At 42.8% G+C, this 17,445-nt stretch overlaps 1 protein-coding gene across 11 annotated transcripts in view; it reads left to right on the top strand.

The window, feature by feature from the left end:
* Positions 1–14,395, top strand: part of Caper (RNA-binding protein 39-like protein Caper) — an 84,579-nt gene extending 70,184 nt beyond the window's left edge. For 6 of the 11 annotated variants that reach the window (XM_070530655.1, XM_070530654.1, XM_070530653.1 and 3 more), the window contains 2 exons: positions 11,353–11,694; positions 14,100–14,395. In XM_070530655.1, coding sequence (XP_070386756.1) covers positions 11,353–11,694; positions 14,100–14,185 — 428 coding nt within the window. In that variant the 3' untranslated portion in view covers positions 14,186–14,395. Of the gene's footprint in view, positions 1–11,352; positions 11,695–14,099 lie in introns of those variants that run through there. The other 5 variants (XM_070530663.1, XM_070530662.1, XM_070530657.1 and 2 more) reach the window with 3 other exon arrangements.
* The last annotated feature ends 3,050 nt before the right edge of the window (positions 14,396–17,445 follow it).

Below are 17,445 nucleotides of genomic sequence, written 5' to 3'. Positions count from 1 at the left end.
TGTCCCTCTCTACATGCCCTCCGCCAGAAACACCTGCTTCAGTGTTGACCACCCCCAGGTCGGTCACCAAATGTAGACAGTTGGATCTGTGGGCCCCACCACCGGACACTGCTGGACTTCCTCCGAGAATCCGGCGTGTATCTACATGTGTAAATAATTCTTTATGCCAGAAAGCACGCTGTCGCAATAAATTTTAAAAAATGTCCTTTCTCCATTGGAATGCATGCGGCTATGACGGGACCATAAAGTCAGTTATAATTAGAAATTGTCTTGATTCCACTGTCTCTGATAAGCACTAGAAATTGGAACGGAGCAGCTTTTTGCATCAACATCCTCTGTGTTTCACATTCTGCTACTGGGCAACCTTGTCTTTGTGGGTATATGTATTTATTTATGGTAAATCATTACTATTGTGCGGAACTTCGTTTTGTGATAGCAGGCAGCCTTAAAAACACAGCAGGAGACCAATCTAAAAGAAGTACTGTAGAATATATGCTACAAAAATGGTCATTCTTTATTTCATTAAATGCTCCAATATTGGGCTCATCTGCTCCAAAAGTGACATTTTTTTTTCCGCCATTATGATGCTTTAAAAACGCCTTTCTTCTTTGCTAACTTGCAGCAAGTTCAAAATTTTCAGTTCATAAACCTAGTTCTCCAAAAGCTGTTACAGCAATTGCACCCGTAATTAAACTATTGCAGAAGTACTTTACCAGTCTACGGTGACTTGTTTTTTAGAAATGCTCCTTGACTCCTTTAACTGAAGATGACAACGTAACTTGCCATCGAGCGTCCTCTGGTGCTGATGACGACTTAATTCATGGCACTTTGGCAATTTTTCCACATGTGTACGCGTTCAGTTACTTGTAATTTTGTCAAGAAAATATTACATAGTACACAACAACTTTTGCCAATTATTTTTGCGTTTCTAAAAAAAAATTTTGTTTTTCACGGCAGTTAAAAGGTTTGGATAGCCTGAACGGTGGTGCATGACATTGCAGACACCCACTAAGCAGCGCACGAACACATACTGTGTAGGCCTAACATGTCTTATAACAAAGGCACATTTTCCTTTGTTGCTCAGCAGCTATGGCATTCTGCTGCAGAGTGCAGGTTTGTGGGTTTACCAGGTGTAGACATTCTGAGTAGGGTAAAATGTGAAAAAACTTCCGCGCACATGTGGGTACTCCAAGTGGTTAATGTGGGAAACGTTTCTTTAAAAAATTGGCTTTTCAAGATCAGGGATGATGGTGTTTATGGGCTTGCCCTAATTGGGAACTTGTTGGCATGTAAATTGTGTTATTCTTAAATAAAATTTCTTACTCAAATTTCTTCCTGCAGCGTTGTAGAAAATTTGCTGAATAGTGTAGGATTCGGGGGTCGTTGCCTCAGAGTCTGGCGTGACACTGAGTGTTGCTCTCTAGCCTACGCCGCTGGTGCGGCTCATAACGAGTAGCTGGCCTATGCTACTGGGGCGTAACACAGAAGTTAAGTGGGCCCACGCCATTGTACGAGCTTCCTTTATGAGGCTTACTTCTTTAGTGAAGAGTACGAGGTCGAGATATTGAGGAACGGAACATGCAATTTATTTACATAGGAGAGGCACACTTATTTACAGAATAAGGGTTACTCGTGCTGGCTGGAGCACAGAGCGCACTACATTGTTCCCATAGTCTGAGCTGCATGTCAGAGCGGACTACATCTTTTCTGGGAGAGCACGTCGGGACACGTCAGCACTCACCCACTGCATCAAAGGTGTCCGCTTTTAAAATAGTTGTCTTCTCTAGGTGACTAGATTGGGGAATCTGCTGATTGTGTCTCGGCCAATCGTAATCATCGAATCTTTCACAAAATCCTTCCCATGACGTCGTACCGTTCTGCGGGAAGTTGCCACAAGTGTGGCACAATCGCCCCCGCATAAGGCGCATATATGTGGCAATCTAGGAACCTGATGTTCAAGCCATTCCCACGGAAGACGTTGGCCCCTTGCACCAATTAGTGGATTCTGCATGACGGTCAGCTTAAAGGGAGCTGATTTTTTGCAGGAGAGCAGGGGAGGCTTGAAGGTCGCTGCCCCCACTAGCCCATCATAACAACAGTTCTTCCTGAAATAATCACTCATAGTTTCTGCAGACAACAAGAAGTGTGCTAAAGGATGTCAAGGCGCTCAATTCTCTCGTGTTCTCTTGCATTCATCTTTCCCGCACGACTACCGTGACTGCGGATGTCTGGAATTCTTATGACACAGATGCGATAGGGGGAATTGGTGTCGTAGTTACGCAGTTATGAAGGCAGATGGCATAAATGTTCCAATGCCACTGCCACTTGATGGAATAGATAACTTGGTTTGAAAGGAACATGGTTCCTCCTCTTGGGCTGCGAGACTGTCTCACAAAAGGCTTCGCATTTAGGTTTCAGAGTGCTGCACAGGCATGTGCTAACACGACTACTCGGGTGCACTTTAGCGCACAAGGCTACACCCATGAACTGCCTCTACCTTGGAGCCTGGCATACGTCAACATTTGCTCGCTATCCTTGCATGGCGAGTCTAATTTCAATTCCTCAGCATGTCTCAATCAAAGAACCATTTCTTGTAGTATACTTTGGCTAGATGGCACTCTTATATAAAAAGAGCAATAAATGCCCTTCTTGCATGAGTGTACTACAATGTTGTTTACTCTTTTAGGACTTTTTTAACCCCACCAAAAGTATTCAGCAAGTTATGCATTGGAATCATGAAAATGTGGTATCTATTTTACCTTTTGCAATTTTATCATTTTGGGAGGAATGTTTGCTAACATTATTGCATTAATAAAGCTTCCAGCTTCTGAAGACAACAAGAATACTGTATTTACTCGCATAATGATCGCACCTCTAGATTTTGTAGTAAAAATTCATTTTTTTTCCTTTCCCGCCTAATGATCTCACCCCGAACTTGTCGCAGCGATATGTCGTGTGCAAAGTCTAGCTTATAATGATCGCGCTTACCATCTGTCGAATGCTGTCAAATGCTCCGCGAACGACTCTTGAAGACATACCGAGCGGTCTGCACGCACCAAACATTCTTAAGCAGATGCCCCATTTCATTCCTTACATCACTTTCCACACTTCCGTGACAAAAAAAAAAAAAAAGCTACAGCCAAACTTGCCTTGGCTTTATTACTTGTAGACTTCATAATGGTTTTGGCGAACAACAACATAAAAGGCGCCTTTCGATTCTTCTCGTCTGCGCTCGTGGGCACGCAACGAATCGCGAGCGGAAAATACCGTGGCCACGTTTACACAGATACATTAGGAGTGCGCCCTATTCATAGGCTGATGCTTGTAACACAGCTAAGATAGTCGCACCCACCCTTAGCGGAAACGTGCCGTATTAGGATAGTAATGAAGACAAATGCCGCAGTTTCCGCAGCATGCCTGCCTTGTGTTTCTATGTCACTGGCAGCTACGCGCGCCCATCTCTGTTTCTGTCCCGTGAAAGCAGACATGGGTCTGTTATTGTCGCAAACTTGCCGATATTAACAACATTATTTATTACTGATACGGAAGAAAGTGTTTCAGTGCGTGGAATGTACTCACGAGAAGAACAAAAATTCCGTTCGGCGCATTCGGCTTGCTACACCAGCGACCTGCTTGTTGACCTGCTGTCATCCCGCAACAAACGCGGGATGAAAAATATATATATATTTTTGCGGGAAATTTAACCCGCGTAATGATCGCACCCCTGAATTTGCTTCAATTTTTTTTACAGAAAAGTGCGGTCATTATGCGAGTAAATACGGTAGTTGAAATTAGTGCACAGAAGCTGAGAAAAGCGTGTCAGAAGATTGCAAGGCATCAAAAAACAAAAACAAATTCACAAGAAAAAAGCGAAATTTATTCAGCCATTCTTGCTGATAGGGAAAAAAAAAATGCTTATATTGTTGTTGTCGTCGACATTTTCCTGCCTGTAAATAAAATTGGCAATGGCTTAGCTCGGCTATTCCAGCATATATGTAGCGAAAGCTAGGGCATAGCATGGTTAGCCTTGGTTCATCTTGATTGCAAGTCCAGGTTAGCCTGGTGGTCTAGCTATGCTAGTGTTTAGCCAGTCGTTCGGCGCGCTGTTTGTCTGTTTACAGGGCGATTGGTTTCCTCTTCATCTCGTTCCGATGTCGATTCCAGGCCTCCACCTGCTTATCAAAATTGTTGCCGTTCATACTGCCGCCTCAACTGTGGTTGCGGCGCATGCGAGCTCTCCTTTTCAATCCTCCGACATGTTATCAGGCATGCGGCGCAGCTGGCGAAGCGAGCGGAGGCGAGCGCAACTACGAGGAACGCGTGTGACGTCAGGCGCGGCGCTGCGCAATGGCGGAACACCTGTGGCTGAGTGCTACTAGTGGCGCATGCGCAGTAGTGACTAGGGAGCGAGAGAGAGAGAAATATCTGCGGCGAGGTGCACATTGTGAGGTCATGTGCCTCCTCGGAGCACCGCCAGGGTGAAATCGCAAGTTTGCAGCCAGTAAAGTTTTCGCTTTAAAACTGCACGCAGCCTTTTGAAGCAACCTCATAACCACACATATCAACATCTTGCACTTGTGTGGGGGCGATACTACAGTTGACAGATTGTATCACCTGCCAGGCAAATTGGACATATTGTGTGTGCTCCCTGCACCATTTATGCTGTGATAGCAGGAAAAGAACATGATCAGCTAGTGCATTGAGGCTTCAGTAGAAGAGAAGAGAAAAATTTAACTAGGGGGCTTAAGCATAGAGCAACAATGTCTCATAGTTACCGTATCAGCTTTGTGTATGTAACCTTATCTGCACTTCATCAATTAGCTAGCAGCTAGGTGCAGCTTGGCACGTGATAAGACAACAATGTTAATGCACTTTTGCTTTGTTTATGTGTCCTAGCAAATGATGATGCAGAGCAGCACTTTTGTACATAGTGGTTGCCTGTACGCTAATTGCCCTTTCCACAACTTGCCAAACAAGCGCTGCTGTGTTACCCTTCCAACGTATGAGTTTTAATTATGTGACACGCATAAATTGTGGGGCTATACTCTGTTTCAGTAGTTCCTCTCGGCAGATCCAAAGCTGTCAGGACTGTGAGCACACATACTTACGCAGCGCAATGTAGTGCCATAGTTTAGAGCCAGCTGCTTGACTAAAGGGCCTTTACATGTGGTCTCATTGGCAGCTGTTAACAGATGCTACTCTTCAGGTCACAGCTGCGGTTTTCTGCAAGATTTTACTTCACGTCTTAATAAAATATTTATTGAGGCTGTACAATTGTGAAAATAGAGTTCTCCAATTCTTTAAGTGAAAATACACAAAGATCAAAAGAAATCAGTGCAATGCTGCCATATAGACATTAATTTGCATTTAATGAATACAAACCCTTAATTGCTTTGACACTGGTTAAATTCATATGTGTAGTCGGCACAGTCATAGCACTGTGGAGAGCTCCCACCTAGGAAGTGCTTTGTTTTTGCAAAAAATCCGCAGGCTTTCCTTTGCTAAGTATTGTTCCAAGCTGCTCTTTTATGCAAAAGAAACGAAGCAGCTGGCGTTAAATGTGCTTGGAACAATGTGGAAGGCGTGTGACAGAAATGCAAGCACAAACTGTAATTAAGAGAATGACTGCACTTATGAATGTCAGCGAGCAAACTTTGTACTATACTCGCGGACAACTTGGCTATGAAGCGAAAGCTATGGGGGCGGAGCTTCTGCACATGACTGTATTCGTACGCAATGTAGTCCGGGCAGGCTGGGCACCGGTTTCGGTTTTGCCAACCTCGCACTACCTCTTTACCTTAGTCAAGGCAGATAAAATTACATGGCGAGAATCAATGTTTGTTCTCACCCAATATGTGCCAAGTTCTAAACAGTGAGCATCTCAACCTGCGTCGGAGCTCCGAAGCAGCCGTATGGCATTGGTTAGGACGTGCTACTGACTCTGGCATCGGTAGAGGTGGCACCGCAGTCAGCTGGCTCACTCCTTTGTACATGCTGATGGTTGCGATTTCCAGATGGTTTCGCGTGGTTTCTGCACAGATGCTGGAAAACCTTTTTTTGTGTGCTTCAATAGTCTTTTGTTGCTAAAGTTGGCCAACAGCCGCTCAGGGGACTTGATTGATGGGACTGCAAGCGACGAACACTCACCAAAATACATGGGCATCATTTTGCGTTTGATGGTCGTGCCAAACGTGCAACGGTCTCAGGTGTGCTAAAACTTGAAAGAGCAAACTAAATATACAACAAAATACCAATAGCTGACTGGTGAATGTTACGTATTGTTTCAAATTAGGTGCTGTAAAAAACAAAAAAAGTATTGTTTTCTATTTCCCACTTAAAAAAAAAAAGATTGTGAGCAAAACTGTGGGGTTACTTTTAATGGTGGTCAAAGAGGCACGCTTAGTGTCCGTAGCCTTTGCTTCATAGCCAAGAAAAGTTGTCCACGAGTATGGTACCCACCATGGTGGCTTAACGGCTACGGTGTTGCACTGCTAAGCACGCGGTCTTGGGATCAAATCCTTGCTGCGGCAGCCATATTTCGATGGGGGCGAAATGGAAAAAAGCCCATGTCTCATGCATTGGGGGACACCCTGTTATACATTCAGCCTGTAACTTAGCACTATCCTGAACTTGTAATGGATCCATGCCAACTCACCAAAATGCCAGCCCAGCTACTGTTCAGGAATGCTGTGACGATCCATGCATGACACTGCCATCCACCAGAACTCAGTGCAGCACCGCATCGGTTACAAAAATCTCATTTACGAGCATATTCTTGGGCACTTTGCTTTCTGCTGCTTGTTTAGTGCTTTTCTATAAATTTGGCTTCTCCCTGCTCGATGTTAACAGGACAGCACCTCCATGGACGCTGATCCTCACAATAAAATTGCAACCAATAAAAAGCAACTGCATTGCTTTGCGGCAGCCAACAACTAATAGCGGAGCTGAATCATACCTTTTGTCTCTTTTTTGGTAAATCAGCCTCCTGTGCTCATCTGGCATGTGTGGAATCTGAGGCATTGCTTTTTCAAGTGAGACGGAAATGGCCATGCTATGTCATCTTTTTTCAATATCACAAGTGACACAATTTTTTTTTTCCCCCTCTCCTTGCTGTGAGCAATCTTGCTGGAAATGCTACTCTACCTGACAGTTTCTCAAAAGCCACTGGTTATTGAGCCAGCTTCCTATCATTTGGCAAAATTGAAACAATTTCTTTTTGCAGTTTTTTCCCTTCACTAACCTGGCTAATTTTAATATCAAATTGGATGTCTGCACAGTGACTATCTGAACTTCGTTATAGCTTTGCAATAGTGCTAGGCCTGTGCACTCAAATTGTGACATCACATGCGTAGGCTGATGCTCCCAACACCAACTCGGTAACCATAACCCTGTGCTCCACGCTTGGATGTTTCGAAGTGCATCAACAGCCCATACAAATGTGGGAGTGGTGTTCAGTGGCAATGCTCATCACATTCATGGATTAGTCATGGTGTGCTAACAAAGCAAATATTGATCCACTTGGACTATTGATTGTGCCTCGAATTGCACAAGCCTTGTGCTGTAAAGCTCCTGTTGTAAACTGTACTATGAAAAAATGATAGATGATCCAAGTGTCTGCAGTATCCTTTTTTGATTCCATTGACTGTCAGCCTACATATACGCAATTGTGGTTCTATATGCATGGCTATATCTATCTGGTTGGTCAAAGGCTATTGAAAGCAAGTTTACATGACAGTTTTGTAAGCTAGTCAGTAGATATTAATATGAAGGGCATGAAAAGCAGAGAAATGTTAAAGGGCTGCATAAAAATTTCTCTCAAATGCAACAAAGTGCTAGCTATTGCCTCTCATAATGCTTTAGAACTATGCTGCACAGCAGCAAAAGTGAAAGAGAAAAATGTGAATCAGACAAGCTGGAATGCTTGTCAGATTTGGCAATGCATTAGTACAAGAAACTTTTTTTTTTGTTCTTTTGCACCTCTTTTTGCATAAATCCAACACATGAGCCCTAAAGCTATGACTTACTGACAAATATGCTGTACGCTTTCCAGTACAGTCAGTAACATGATGCTTGCAAGAGACTTTCACACCTAAATGCTTTCATGCAGTGCTATGAACACTAGCCACTAGTGCTTTTTATTTAATGGTGTTGCAGTCAAACATCTGTAACAATTGTCAGTGCATTTGTAGATTTAAATGTTGTGCTCTTTACACAGTTCTTCATACCTGGCACATTAGAATTACCTTGTACCAGTTAGGAAAGAATGGTCAGGTAGCACCACTCCTGCAACTTGCTTTCATTTTAAAACCAAATAACTGTTCCCGTCTTTTTGTCTGCAATTTTCTTAGCCTTAAACTGAGTTTAGTGGTTTTTGCTGCCACAAGGACCTAATTTTCTATGGCTTTGGCTGCATTTAATCACATTTGTCATTGTTGTATTTGAAGTGCGAAACCATTTATCTTTTTTGGGGATGGCTGATAAGAGAAAAAGTGAACTTCCTGGCTGATGGGGTCGTTTAAAACATCAACTATAAGCAGGTTTAACATTGTTTTTTACATGGCACAACTATAAGCAGGTTTAACATTGTTTTTTGCATGGCAATTGAGTAAAGAACCATTTGGGGCTATAGAAGCTCACACTGTGTGCCAATTTTTTTAGGTATTCACAATGGTATGGACCAGTTCTCCAGAGCCAGCAGAAGAGGTCTTCACTCATTTGTAATTAACCACCATGCTGGGCATGCAAGGACTGAATTTGGAGTTGGTTCCACACCTGAAGCTGAGGCATCTTATAGTAATGAACAATGCTGAATATTTTAATCCAATTCCCATCTCTATAAGGATAGCCTCCGAGTTGCCTGCGCTGGTTTCCAGAAGCAGTGGAAGCAGATGGGCTGGTTAAATTACAAAGAAAAGTGCAGGCACCACAACCATCCTCTTTTTTGTTGTAGTAAAAGTGAGATAAGGGTAAAAGTTACGCATATCACTATGGTGTTACAGTAAGAATTCAAAAAACACTGTGTTGGCTCACCTTGATGGCTCGGTACCTGCAGTACTGTGCTGCTGTGGGCGCATGGTCACCAGTTTGATTGTTCACTGAATTGCTTGGTGCCTTAGTCATCAATCTTAGGTGCCTTATGTCATTGAAGTGGGCATAACTTAATTTGTAGTGTAGCATAGAGTCTATGCTCTCTCTGGTTGCAGAAGTGTAGCAGTGAAAATTGGTGTACATTGTTTGATCATGAAGGCCAGGTGAAGAAAGCATGATTGATTGAACTGGTGTCATTTCAGTCAGTCTACCAACACTTTTTGTTGCAAAGTCATGCCACTTTTGCTAGTTAATTTCTTTGCGTATACAGCTGAGAAAATGTCCTTACAAAGATGAAAATCGGGATGCAGGCCCTGGCTGCTTCTAAAATGTTCAAGTAGTGTATGCTGTTGAAAAGAAAAACATCTCTGTGTGTTCCAGTTGAGGCGCTGATAAACCAGTGTTGTACATTATATTCATTTAACAGTATTTTTCAGGTTCAATTTCAATTGCGGAAGAAGGGATTTCATGTGAAACATATTTTACATTAGCAAGTTAACCTGACACTGAGTGTAGTGTGCACTAAAAGTTCAAAGTATAATAACAAAATCTAGTAAGCCACAAAATGTCACCCACTGAGTGTCATATAGTTTTCTTACTTGCTACTTTTGCAGTAAATTTTAGACGTCACTTTTTGTATTTGTCGCATGGGCACATTCGAGTGTGCTCTAGTTAGTGCAGCCCAAGGCCAGCAAAAGTTTATTGTTGTTAATGACATTCTTAGTACAGTCAATTTCGAGTACCTTCTTTTCTGTGGCACAGTTGAAAGACGTGTTGAAAGTGGCTATACCTGCAGTAATTAGTATGGAAAGTGCAAACAAAAATAATTTGATGCCAGCAATATTCATAACTGAAAGTGATGGTGATAATGCATTGCAAAAATCGAAGAAATGGACCATTATCACAATGCTTCTTTTACTTAATGTATATGAAGCCAATAGACAATGAACTCAAAAGAACAGAAAAGACAGTGAACCCAAAGCAAAAATTCACTAGCTTTTCCCCCCATACTTGCAATCTGTGCATGGCGCATGCATTGTTCTGCTCATTGAGCTGCAGCGGCTGCTGTCCTGTGCACTTTTTTTGGGTATGTATATAAATGTATGTATAACGTTGCCCGAAGTATGTTTCCAGCATGACTCGCAGCCATGACGGGAGATATAGAATGCCCATAAAACAGCAGGTGTCATGTAATAGGTGATCTTACAACCAGGTGACTGGCGTCCAAGTCCTTGTATGCTACATCAAGGATGCCAGAGTCGATACTCATGCTATGCAATGAGTGAGAACAAGCCCCTCAGCTGCCTTGTTTTTTTCTGTGATTGGCAATTCCCACAATGTCTTGCTATCATGCCAATCCTTTATAATACATGACAGCTGACCAAAGTTGGGTCTTCAAGGAAATGAGTACGCGTGAGAAGTTTTGTGAAAATTGGGTCTTGACACAAGTGCAACTTTTTCAGCAAGGAAAGTAGTTGTGGTTGAACTACGCAAATGCATTGTATGCAAACATCTGAAATATGTAACTGGCCCCTCTGATAGCTTATGAGCTAATATGCAGACAGTTTTCTGTCTTTGTGATTCTGATGTTTATCGGGCACCTTAAGGCATGGTTACATCTGCTCCTTATTTGCTTGTTTTGGGTTTCCTGCCTAAAATGAATCAGAACTTTTCGTGCCAATATGCTTTAACCCCAGAGCCCAATGTATCATTTTTGAAACACTGTATGATGCCTCTTAATTCTATTAAATGCAGGAAACATGGCTGTAGCCCATAGTAACATTTCTGATATATGCTAGAGTGAAGTTTCAGTCAGTTGTGGATTGTTCAATAAATTATTAGCTTGTACTCAATTACCTTCTTTTGACGAATCTACTCTCCATGGTCAAAAATTAATGTGAACAAGTCATATAGTTTACCTTAATGTAGAATGTTCGAACTTCGTGGTGTTAAGTAAGAACTTTTTGTCATTTTACTAAGCTGAATTGTGAAGAGCTCGTCATTGGCTACAAATCTCCATTTGGCATTGACAGCCTAACAGTGATGATTACGAAGTTATTGAGGAAATATTCAGTAATCAACAAAATAAATAATCTGTGTAGGAATTCTTGTTAGTCTGCTGCAGCTGTGAATCTTGGCCAGCAAAAGCTATCATTGTGTCTGGAATCCCCTAATGTTAATAATTGCTCATTGCTGACACGCCTACTATGTACACAGTCATGCATTTGCAGCAGAGTCACTGAGATGAGTTGTTCTTACTTGTAGGCACAGGGTTCCAGATACCACAAGCTGCAGTTAATGCCCTTCAAATGAACCCCACTGTACTGCCAGGACAGCCCCAAGCAGCTGCTGTGGCAGCAGCAGCTGCACCAACAATAGCCACCCAGTGTTTCCTGCTGTCCAACATGTTTGACCCTTTGACGGAAACAAATCCTTCTTGGGATGAGGAGATTCGACGAGATGTGATTGAAGAGTGCCGCAAGCATGGTGGAGTTCTGCATGTCTACGTAGATCGGGCATCACCTGAGGGACATGTGTACGTCAAGTGCCCAACCATTGCCTCAGCAGTAGCCTCTGTCAATGCGCTGCATGGGCGCTGGTTTGCTGGTGAGTCCATCTTCCCTTCTTTGCATAACAGTTGGGCATGTGTGTCAGATTTTCATGTGATAGAAGTGTACAATTTAAACTTTGCCTTTGCCATTCTAGGAGACGTACAGTAAACCCTCGTTACAGGAACCACACTTTGTTTTAAGTGGTATTTCGTGAAATGCAGCGAGTTTCTAAAGGAGCCAGAGTATATAAGATGTGCACTCCAACAATGTGTGAGCTTGTAAAACATATGGAAACACATCCACACTCAGTAGTGGGCTCTTGAAGAAGAAATTCTTAAAACACCCATGGGGTGCTGCTGCCTTGTTTGTTGGTTATCATCATGTGATACAGTTAGGCTGGAGCTGCTGCCAGGTTGAGTGGCCTCAATGACGCTGTTTCATTCTCCAGGTCGATACAAAAGGTGACCGTGTATGCTGCACCATGCAGTCCCGAGCAGATTTTCTGCTTCACACTTAATACAAAGCAAACTTTGGGGCTGCTGCACTTTAAGTATTCCAGTCCAACATACACTGGTTAGAGCCCCGAAATTTTCGAATGAAGTGATATTTCGGATTAAGAAATGACATTGTTTATCCTTGGCACAAGAATTTACTGTAGGTTCTCAGTAGAGCAACTTGTGAGGTGAGAGCGCTGGAGCAGGGAAAGGAGGAGCAGTGGAGTGGTGTGATGTAAAAAGGCACAGTGGTTTCGTGGAAGTTCAGCAGGCGTGCTGGATTGCACAACCTCGCCACCAGAGTGTTGATCGGAAACTTTTTTTCATTTGTTCGTTTTCATTCTGACTGAGCAAAAACGGTTCAGTTTTGGCCCCTTAGGTGCCCAGGAGATCCTGTGCCGCCTGTTTTATTGTTATCGCAGGTGCTCTCCTGAGGCTTCCGTTTTCCGGTACTATTTTTGTTTTCGCATGCTATGCACTCCCCAGCAAGCATAGCAAAGGAGCTTCTACTAGGGATACTTGCAGTGTACTATGTACAGGGTGTATCTCTACAAGAAGCCCAAATCCCAAAGCACAGATACGCGATGGCAGTGTGTTTCACGTCCCTTCCGTGTGGCATCGCTGGAGTCTCGGCTGTACTGGGAGTAGGTTGACATATAAGCTTCATCGTACAATTACTGTTGATGACTGTGAAGATGTGAACTCCGCTGCTTAGCTCTTTACCGACCGCACCCATCGCACATTGTCAGCCCACTATCGATGCTTTGAAATGCCGCTTTTAAGACCTTCCACACCGCTCACAAGCACACTGTGCTATCAGACTTGAAGGAAGAGAATTAGTTTTTTTTCCCCCTATGCAGTTCGCTTTTTTCCCACCTGCCGGTAATTTTTGAATGCTCCTCAAAGTTTCGCGATCATCAAAGTAGAAAGCAAAAATGGCCACCTCCGGTAGCAGCGCACACGCTTCGAAATATAGCACGTTTCGCGATTCCACTGCGTCTGCGGCTGGTTTTATTGGTTGGTCGAGCAGCAGTGAATCTGAAGATGCTGACTTTTCGTCAGACTTTGACTCTGAGAGCGACGACGATGCAAACCAGCCCAGAACATCGGTGGCCACAGCCTGCCACGCCCAGCTGTAGTCCTTGCAGTTAAAGTTAATTAGGATTTTTTTCGGAGCTAGTGCCTATTAGACGGCAATGCATTTTGTGTATCTAATAATTCTTGTTATATTTTTTTCTTAGTAGATACAAGCATGTCTTTACAAACATTGTTCAGTTTTATCCTACAATCTTAATTCTGGCAATTTATGCCTTCTTTTTTATAAGATACATCTCGTTAATAAAACTTTTGTTTACGTATTACATAAAATATTGAGTGCAGTAGTTCCTTCAGAAAAAAAAAAATCTGGCATAACCTACAAAAAACGCTTATTTCCCCCATGGTAGGGAAAGATTCAGTTTCCATTGGATAATTACGCCGCTTTGTTGTTTATTTTATTTATTTATTTATTTATTTATTTATTTATTTATTTATTTATTTATTGCGGCACTCTGCATGTCCTGTGAATTCTCCTAATTAATCTGGTTTTGATACTATACATAACGCATACTTTTGCCTGGCCCAGAGGGCGAGTCCAAATTAACGAGGGTCGAAATAACGGTTTTTATATACCACAAATGCGAATTTTATTGAATGTGCCTTTTACCAATGCGTATTCCAATGCACAATGCATTACCAATGCACAGTAACTGGCTCTACCAGCTACTGTTCAGCTGAGTTTTAACTATACGTGACATATATATTTTAACTTCTGCATCAGAAGCACTTGTGAATGGACCAGTTATGTTTTCCTGCATAAAACGTCAAATTGCAGCTGTATTACTGACAATAAATGAGATGCTTGTAAAATTAGTTTGCTTATTTTTCAGAAACATAATTGCCATTTGTGCTGTTGGCTTCATTTCAGGTCGAATCATTACAGCTGCGTATGTCCCAGTCATGAGTTACCACACCCTCTTCCCGGACTCTGCAACGACAAATACCCTGTTGTGAATGAAAGAGGCCGACGGTTGTGCATGGACATCGTCGCCTCCATCTTTCCCGCCTCTTTTCTTTACACATAAGTTAGAAAACTTTGTCATTGCATAAGCTGCAATCTTTTGTTCACCCTCTTTGTTTTATGTTGCCCATTGTAAATGTACATAGCAGAGTACATGATGCTTTCAAGTGCACACAGTAATAAATCACTTGTGTATATATATATATGCAGACTGCAATTATTGCTAAAGCTGACAGGGAAAGATGGTACAGTACAATGATACCTGCTTGCAAGATTATCCATATTTAGTTCTTTGCCAACTGCAGTGGCTTAGCAGCAGTGGCAGTCAGATGCTCCCTCCAGTGAGATTGATTCGTGGCTGCATTTTTATGGAATCAGAATGCAGAAATGGCAGCACTAAGATTTCAGTGCACGTTAAAAGACCTAGTGGCCAAAATTATGGGGACCCTGCAGAATCCTTAGAGTGATGGTAAGTAAACGTGCCAAGTCATCATATGGTAGCATCTCTAACACATTAGCTAAATAGTGCTCCTCTTCATGAAGCACGAAACTTGCATTAGAGATATAAAACAAGCGGGTTTCATATGCTAGAAATGGCAGCAGTAGCACCAAATTTATATCTAATTTTGCTCAAAAAGCTGTCCTTTTCTGCAGCTCCTTGAAGTCCCTGCCATCCTTAGGTATTTGTGACATAAAAAATATTTAGAATTGAAGAACCATCACTTTGGATGTGCAATGAAATGGTAAACCACCACTGCACACGGGCAGAAAGCAAACCAGATATTGCCTTCGCACTTAAGCTCTGTGTCAAACTCAAAATAAATAGCATGTGTCCGGAAAACCAAAAGCCTTCATGGCAGCATAAATTACATCCAGGACTTGCCCATCTGTTTTCACATGCATTTAGAGATAGTTTTTCAAGCATCTAGGAGTGGGGCCTGAAGGAAAGTGGCTTAACTAGAGGAGATACTAGCTACATCAGTATATGTGCATCCCTTTGTGTCATCATTTTTCATCAGTATTTTTTACCCCTTTACTCCTTCCCCTATGCAGAGTAGCAGGCCAGAGTACACTAGCCCAGGCCAACTTCTCTGCCTTTTCTATAATAAATTGTCTATATATTTGGCGATGTTATGTCACCCATACTCGTCTCCCTTCTTCCCAACACATTACTCAAATGCCTTCATTGCATTCAGTTTCTATGATGAATTGTTTGATCTAAGGCTTGCAGTTGTGATGAATGGCTTGTAGTTAAGGAGAAAATGCATTATGCATGACACAAGGATGGCAGCACAGTACAAAGGGCAGTCAGGAGAAGTAACTGGTCAGTAACGTGGATCAGCCCTACACAGTTACATATTCAAGGATTACATGATAGATGTCTCAGATTTGACTACAGCTCCAGGCCAAGCATGACGCTATTGATACCATCAAACATCAGATACACATGTATTCCGATTCTTGGGAGTGCCATATTCAGCTCAAGTGAATAAAGGTTCATTGCTGTGTCAGAAAATAAGCTTCACAACTACTATGTACACCGTAAGAAAGCTCTGACCCTTTCAGTAACGTGGCAGATAAAAGAGACACCTAACATAAATACTCGTCAAATAAACAAGCAAGCGGCTGCATGAAGAGGAGGTCAATACAAGGCAAACCATAGGTGAAAGGTACGAGATCAAACAAATTGGCACAATGTCTATACAGCCTCCTCATTTCTCATCTATCTCGGAAATCGATACATAGTGCTGATGATGTAGCCCAGCCGCAAGCTGACCAGCTTTCACTTATCCTTTATGGTAGGTGACTTTGCTCAGAACCTCTTGAAAGAAATTGATGATTGATGAGAAAAAGACTGGTGTACTGTATTTCAAGAGTCAAACTTGCTTCGGGCTTGCAGTAAGCATTATGCAAACAACAATCCACAGAGAAGCTTCCAGGCATGGTACTATAGAGAACACATACACCGTCCAACCGCAGAAGTAGAAGCCTCAGCGACAATTGAAAGGATCATACTAACGCCCCTGGAAAGCAGTGGGGATAATACTATTAGGAAAACTTAGGGACAAAAAGAGAATGTTTGGAACATTGCGATAGACTGTGGGAACAGACAGCTACATATAACATAGCTCAGAACAACAACACTACCAATCAACAGTCTGCCATTTGCTGTGCATAAATATCCGGCAATATGGCACCGAGGTTAAAATTTCATTAATCTGCCAACAGCAGATAGATTATTCTTTCCTATCATTCTAGTTTGCAATGGTCACTCCAATGTGGTGTTGGCTCACTGCAAGTACAGCTGCATGCTTCCTCATTGATCAAGTTACCACCCTGTTGTACATACAGCTAAAAATGTTATCACGTCCTCTCCATTATGTTTCTAATTAACTGCATGCTGGACATGCTATTACAGGCCCGATATCAAAAGCAAGTGCTCCCACATGACAATGTCCCACCATTCTGCGCCCATGCGAAGATTTTGCAGTTCCTGTCCATGAACGTGCTGACCTGTTTTTCACACCAGAACTTTGTTTTGTCAATCTTTGCTTTCCGAACAATTGGGAAACATTTTTGTGTCGCAAAAGAAAAGGAACCGGAAAACCACGAGCATGCACGGACCCCGTATGTTGCAGCGGTGGTACCGTTTATTCAGTGAACAACTCGGCTTTACATTCTGTCATTGACAGTCAGCTCTGCCACACCCGACCGTTCACTCCACTTGTTCTGCCTTCACAAGGCACCTTATACCGCCATAACATGCATCCCGACAACCCTAAATGCCTCCTCCTCCTGTCTGCCCATCTGCAGTCGGCTGTCCTGTGCCAGCTTCACGATGAATCCACTGCTGGGCACCTTGGTGTCACCCGCACTTATGATCTCGTCAGGTTCCATTTTTTCTGGCCTGGCCTCTACCACTCCGTGCAACAATATGTTGCTAGCTGTGACCAATGCCAACGCTGCAACCGGCCAGCTATGCTACCTTCCGGTCTGCTGCACCCTATCGACGTTCCTGCTGAACCATTTTTTCTTTTGTGTTGGGCTCGACCTTCCTGGTCCCTTTCCAAGCTCAACATCAGGCAACAAGCGGGTTACCGTCGCAATCAACTACGCGACACGTTATGCCATTACCTGCACCCTGCCAACCAACCGTGCTATGGATGTCACAGACTTTCTTCATGACATCTTGCATCATGGTGCTCCTTGACAGCTTCTGACCGATCAAGGCAAGTACTTTTTGTCTTGCGTC

Source organism: Dermacentor albipictus, chromosome 1 (genome assembly GCF_038994185.2).
Source record: "Dermacentor albipictus isolate Rhodes 1998 colony chromosome 1, USDA_Dalb.pri_finalv2, whole genome shotgun sequence".
In the NCBI taxonomy this organism is placed as follows: domain Eukaryota; kingdom Metazoa; phylum Arthropoda; class Arachnida; order Ixodida; family Ixodidae; genus Dermacentor; species Dermacentor albipictus.
Note: the sequence above shows the minus strand (reverse complement) of the source record. Positions and strands in the feature narration are given on the sequence as shown.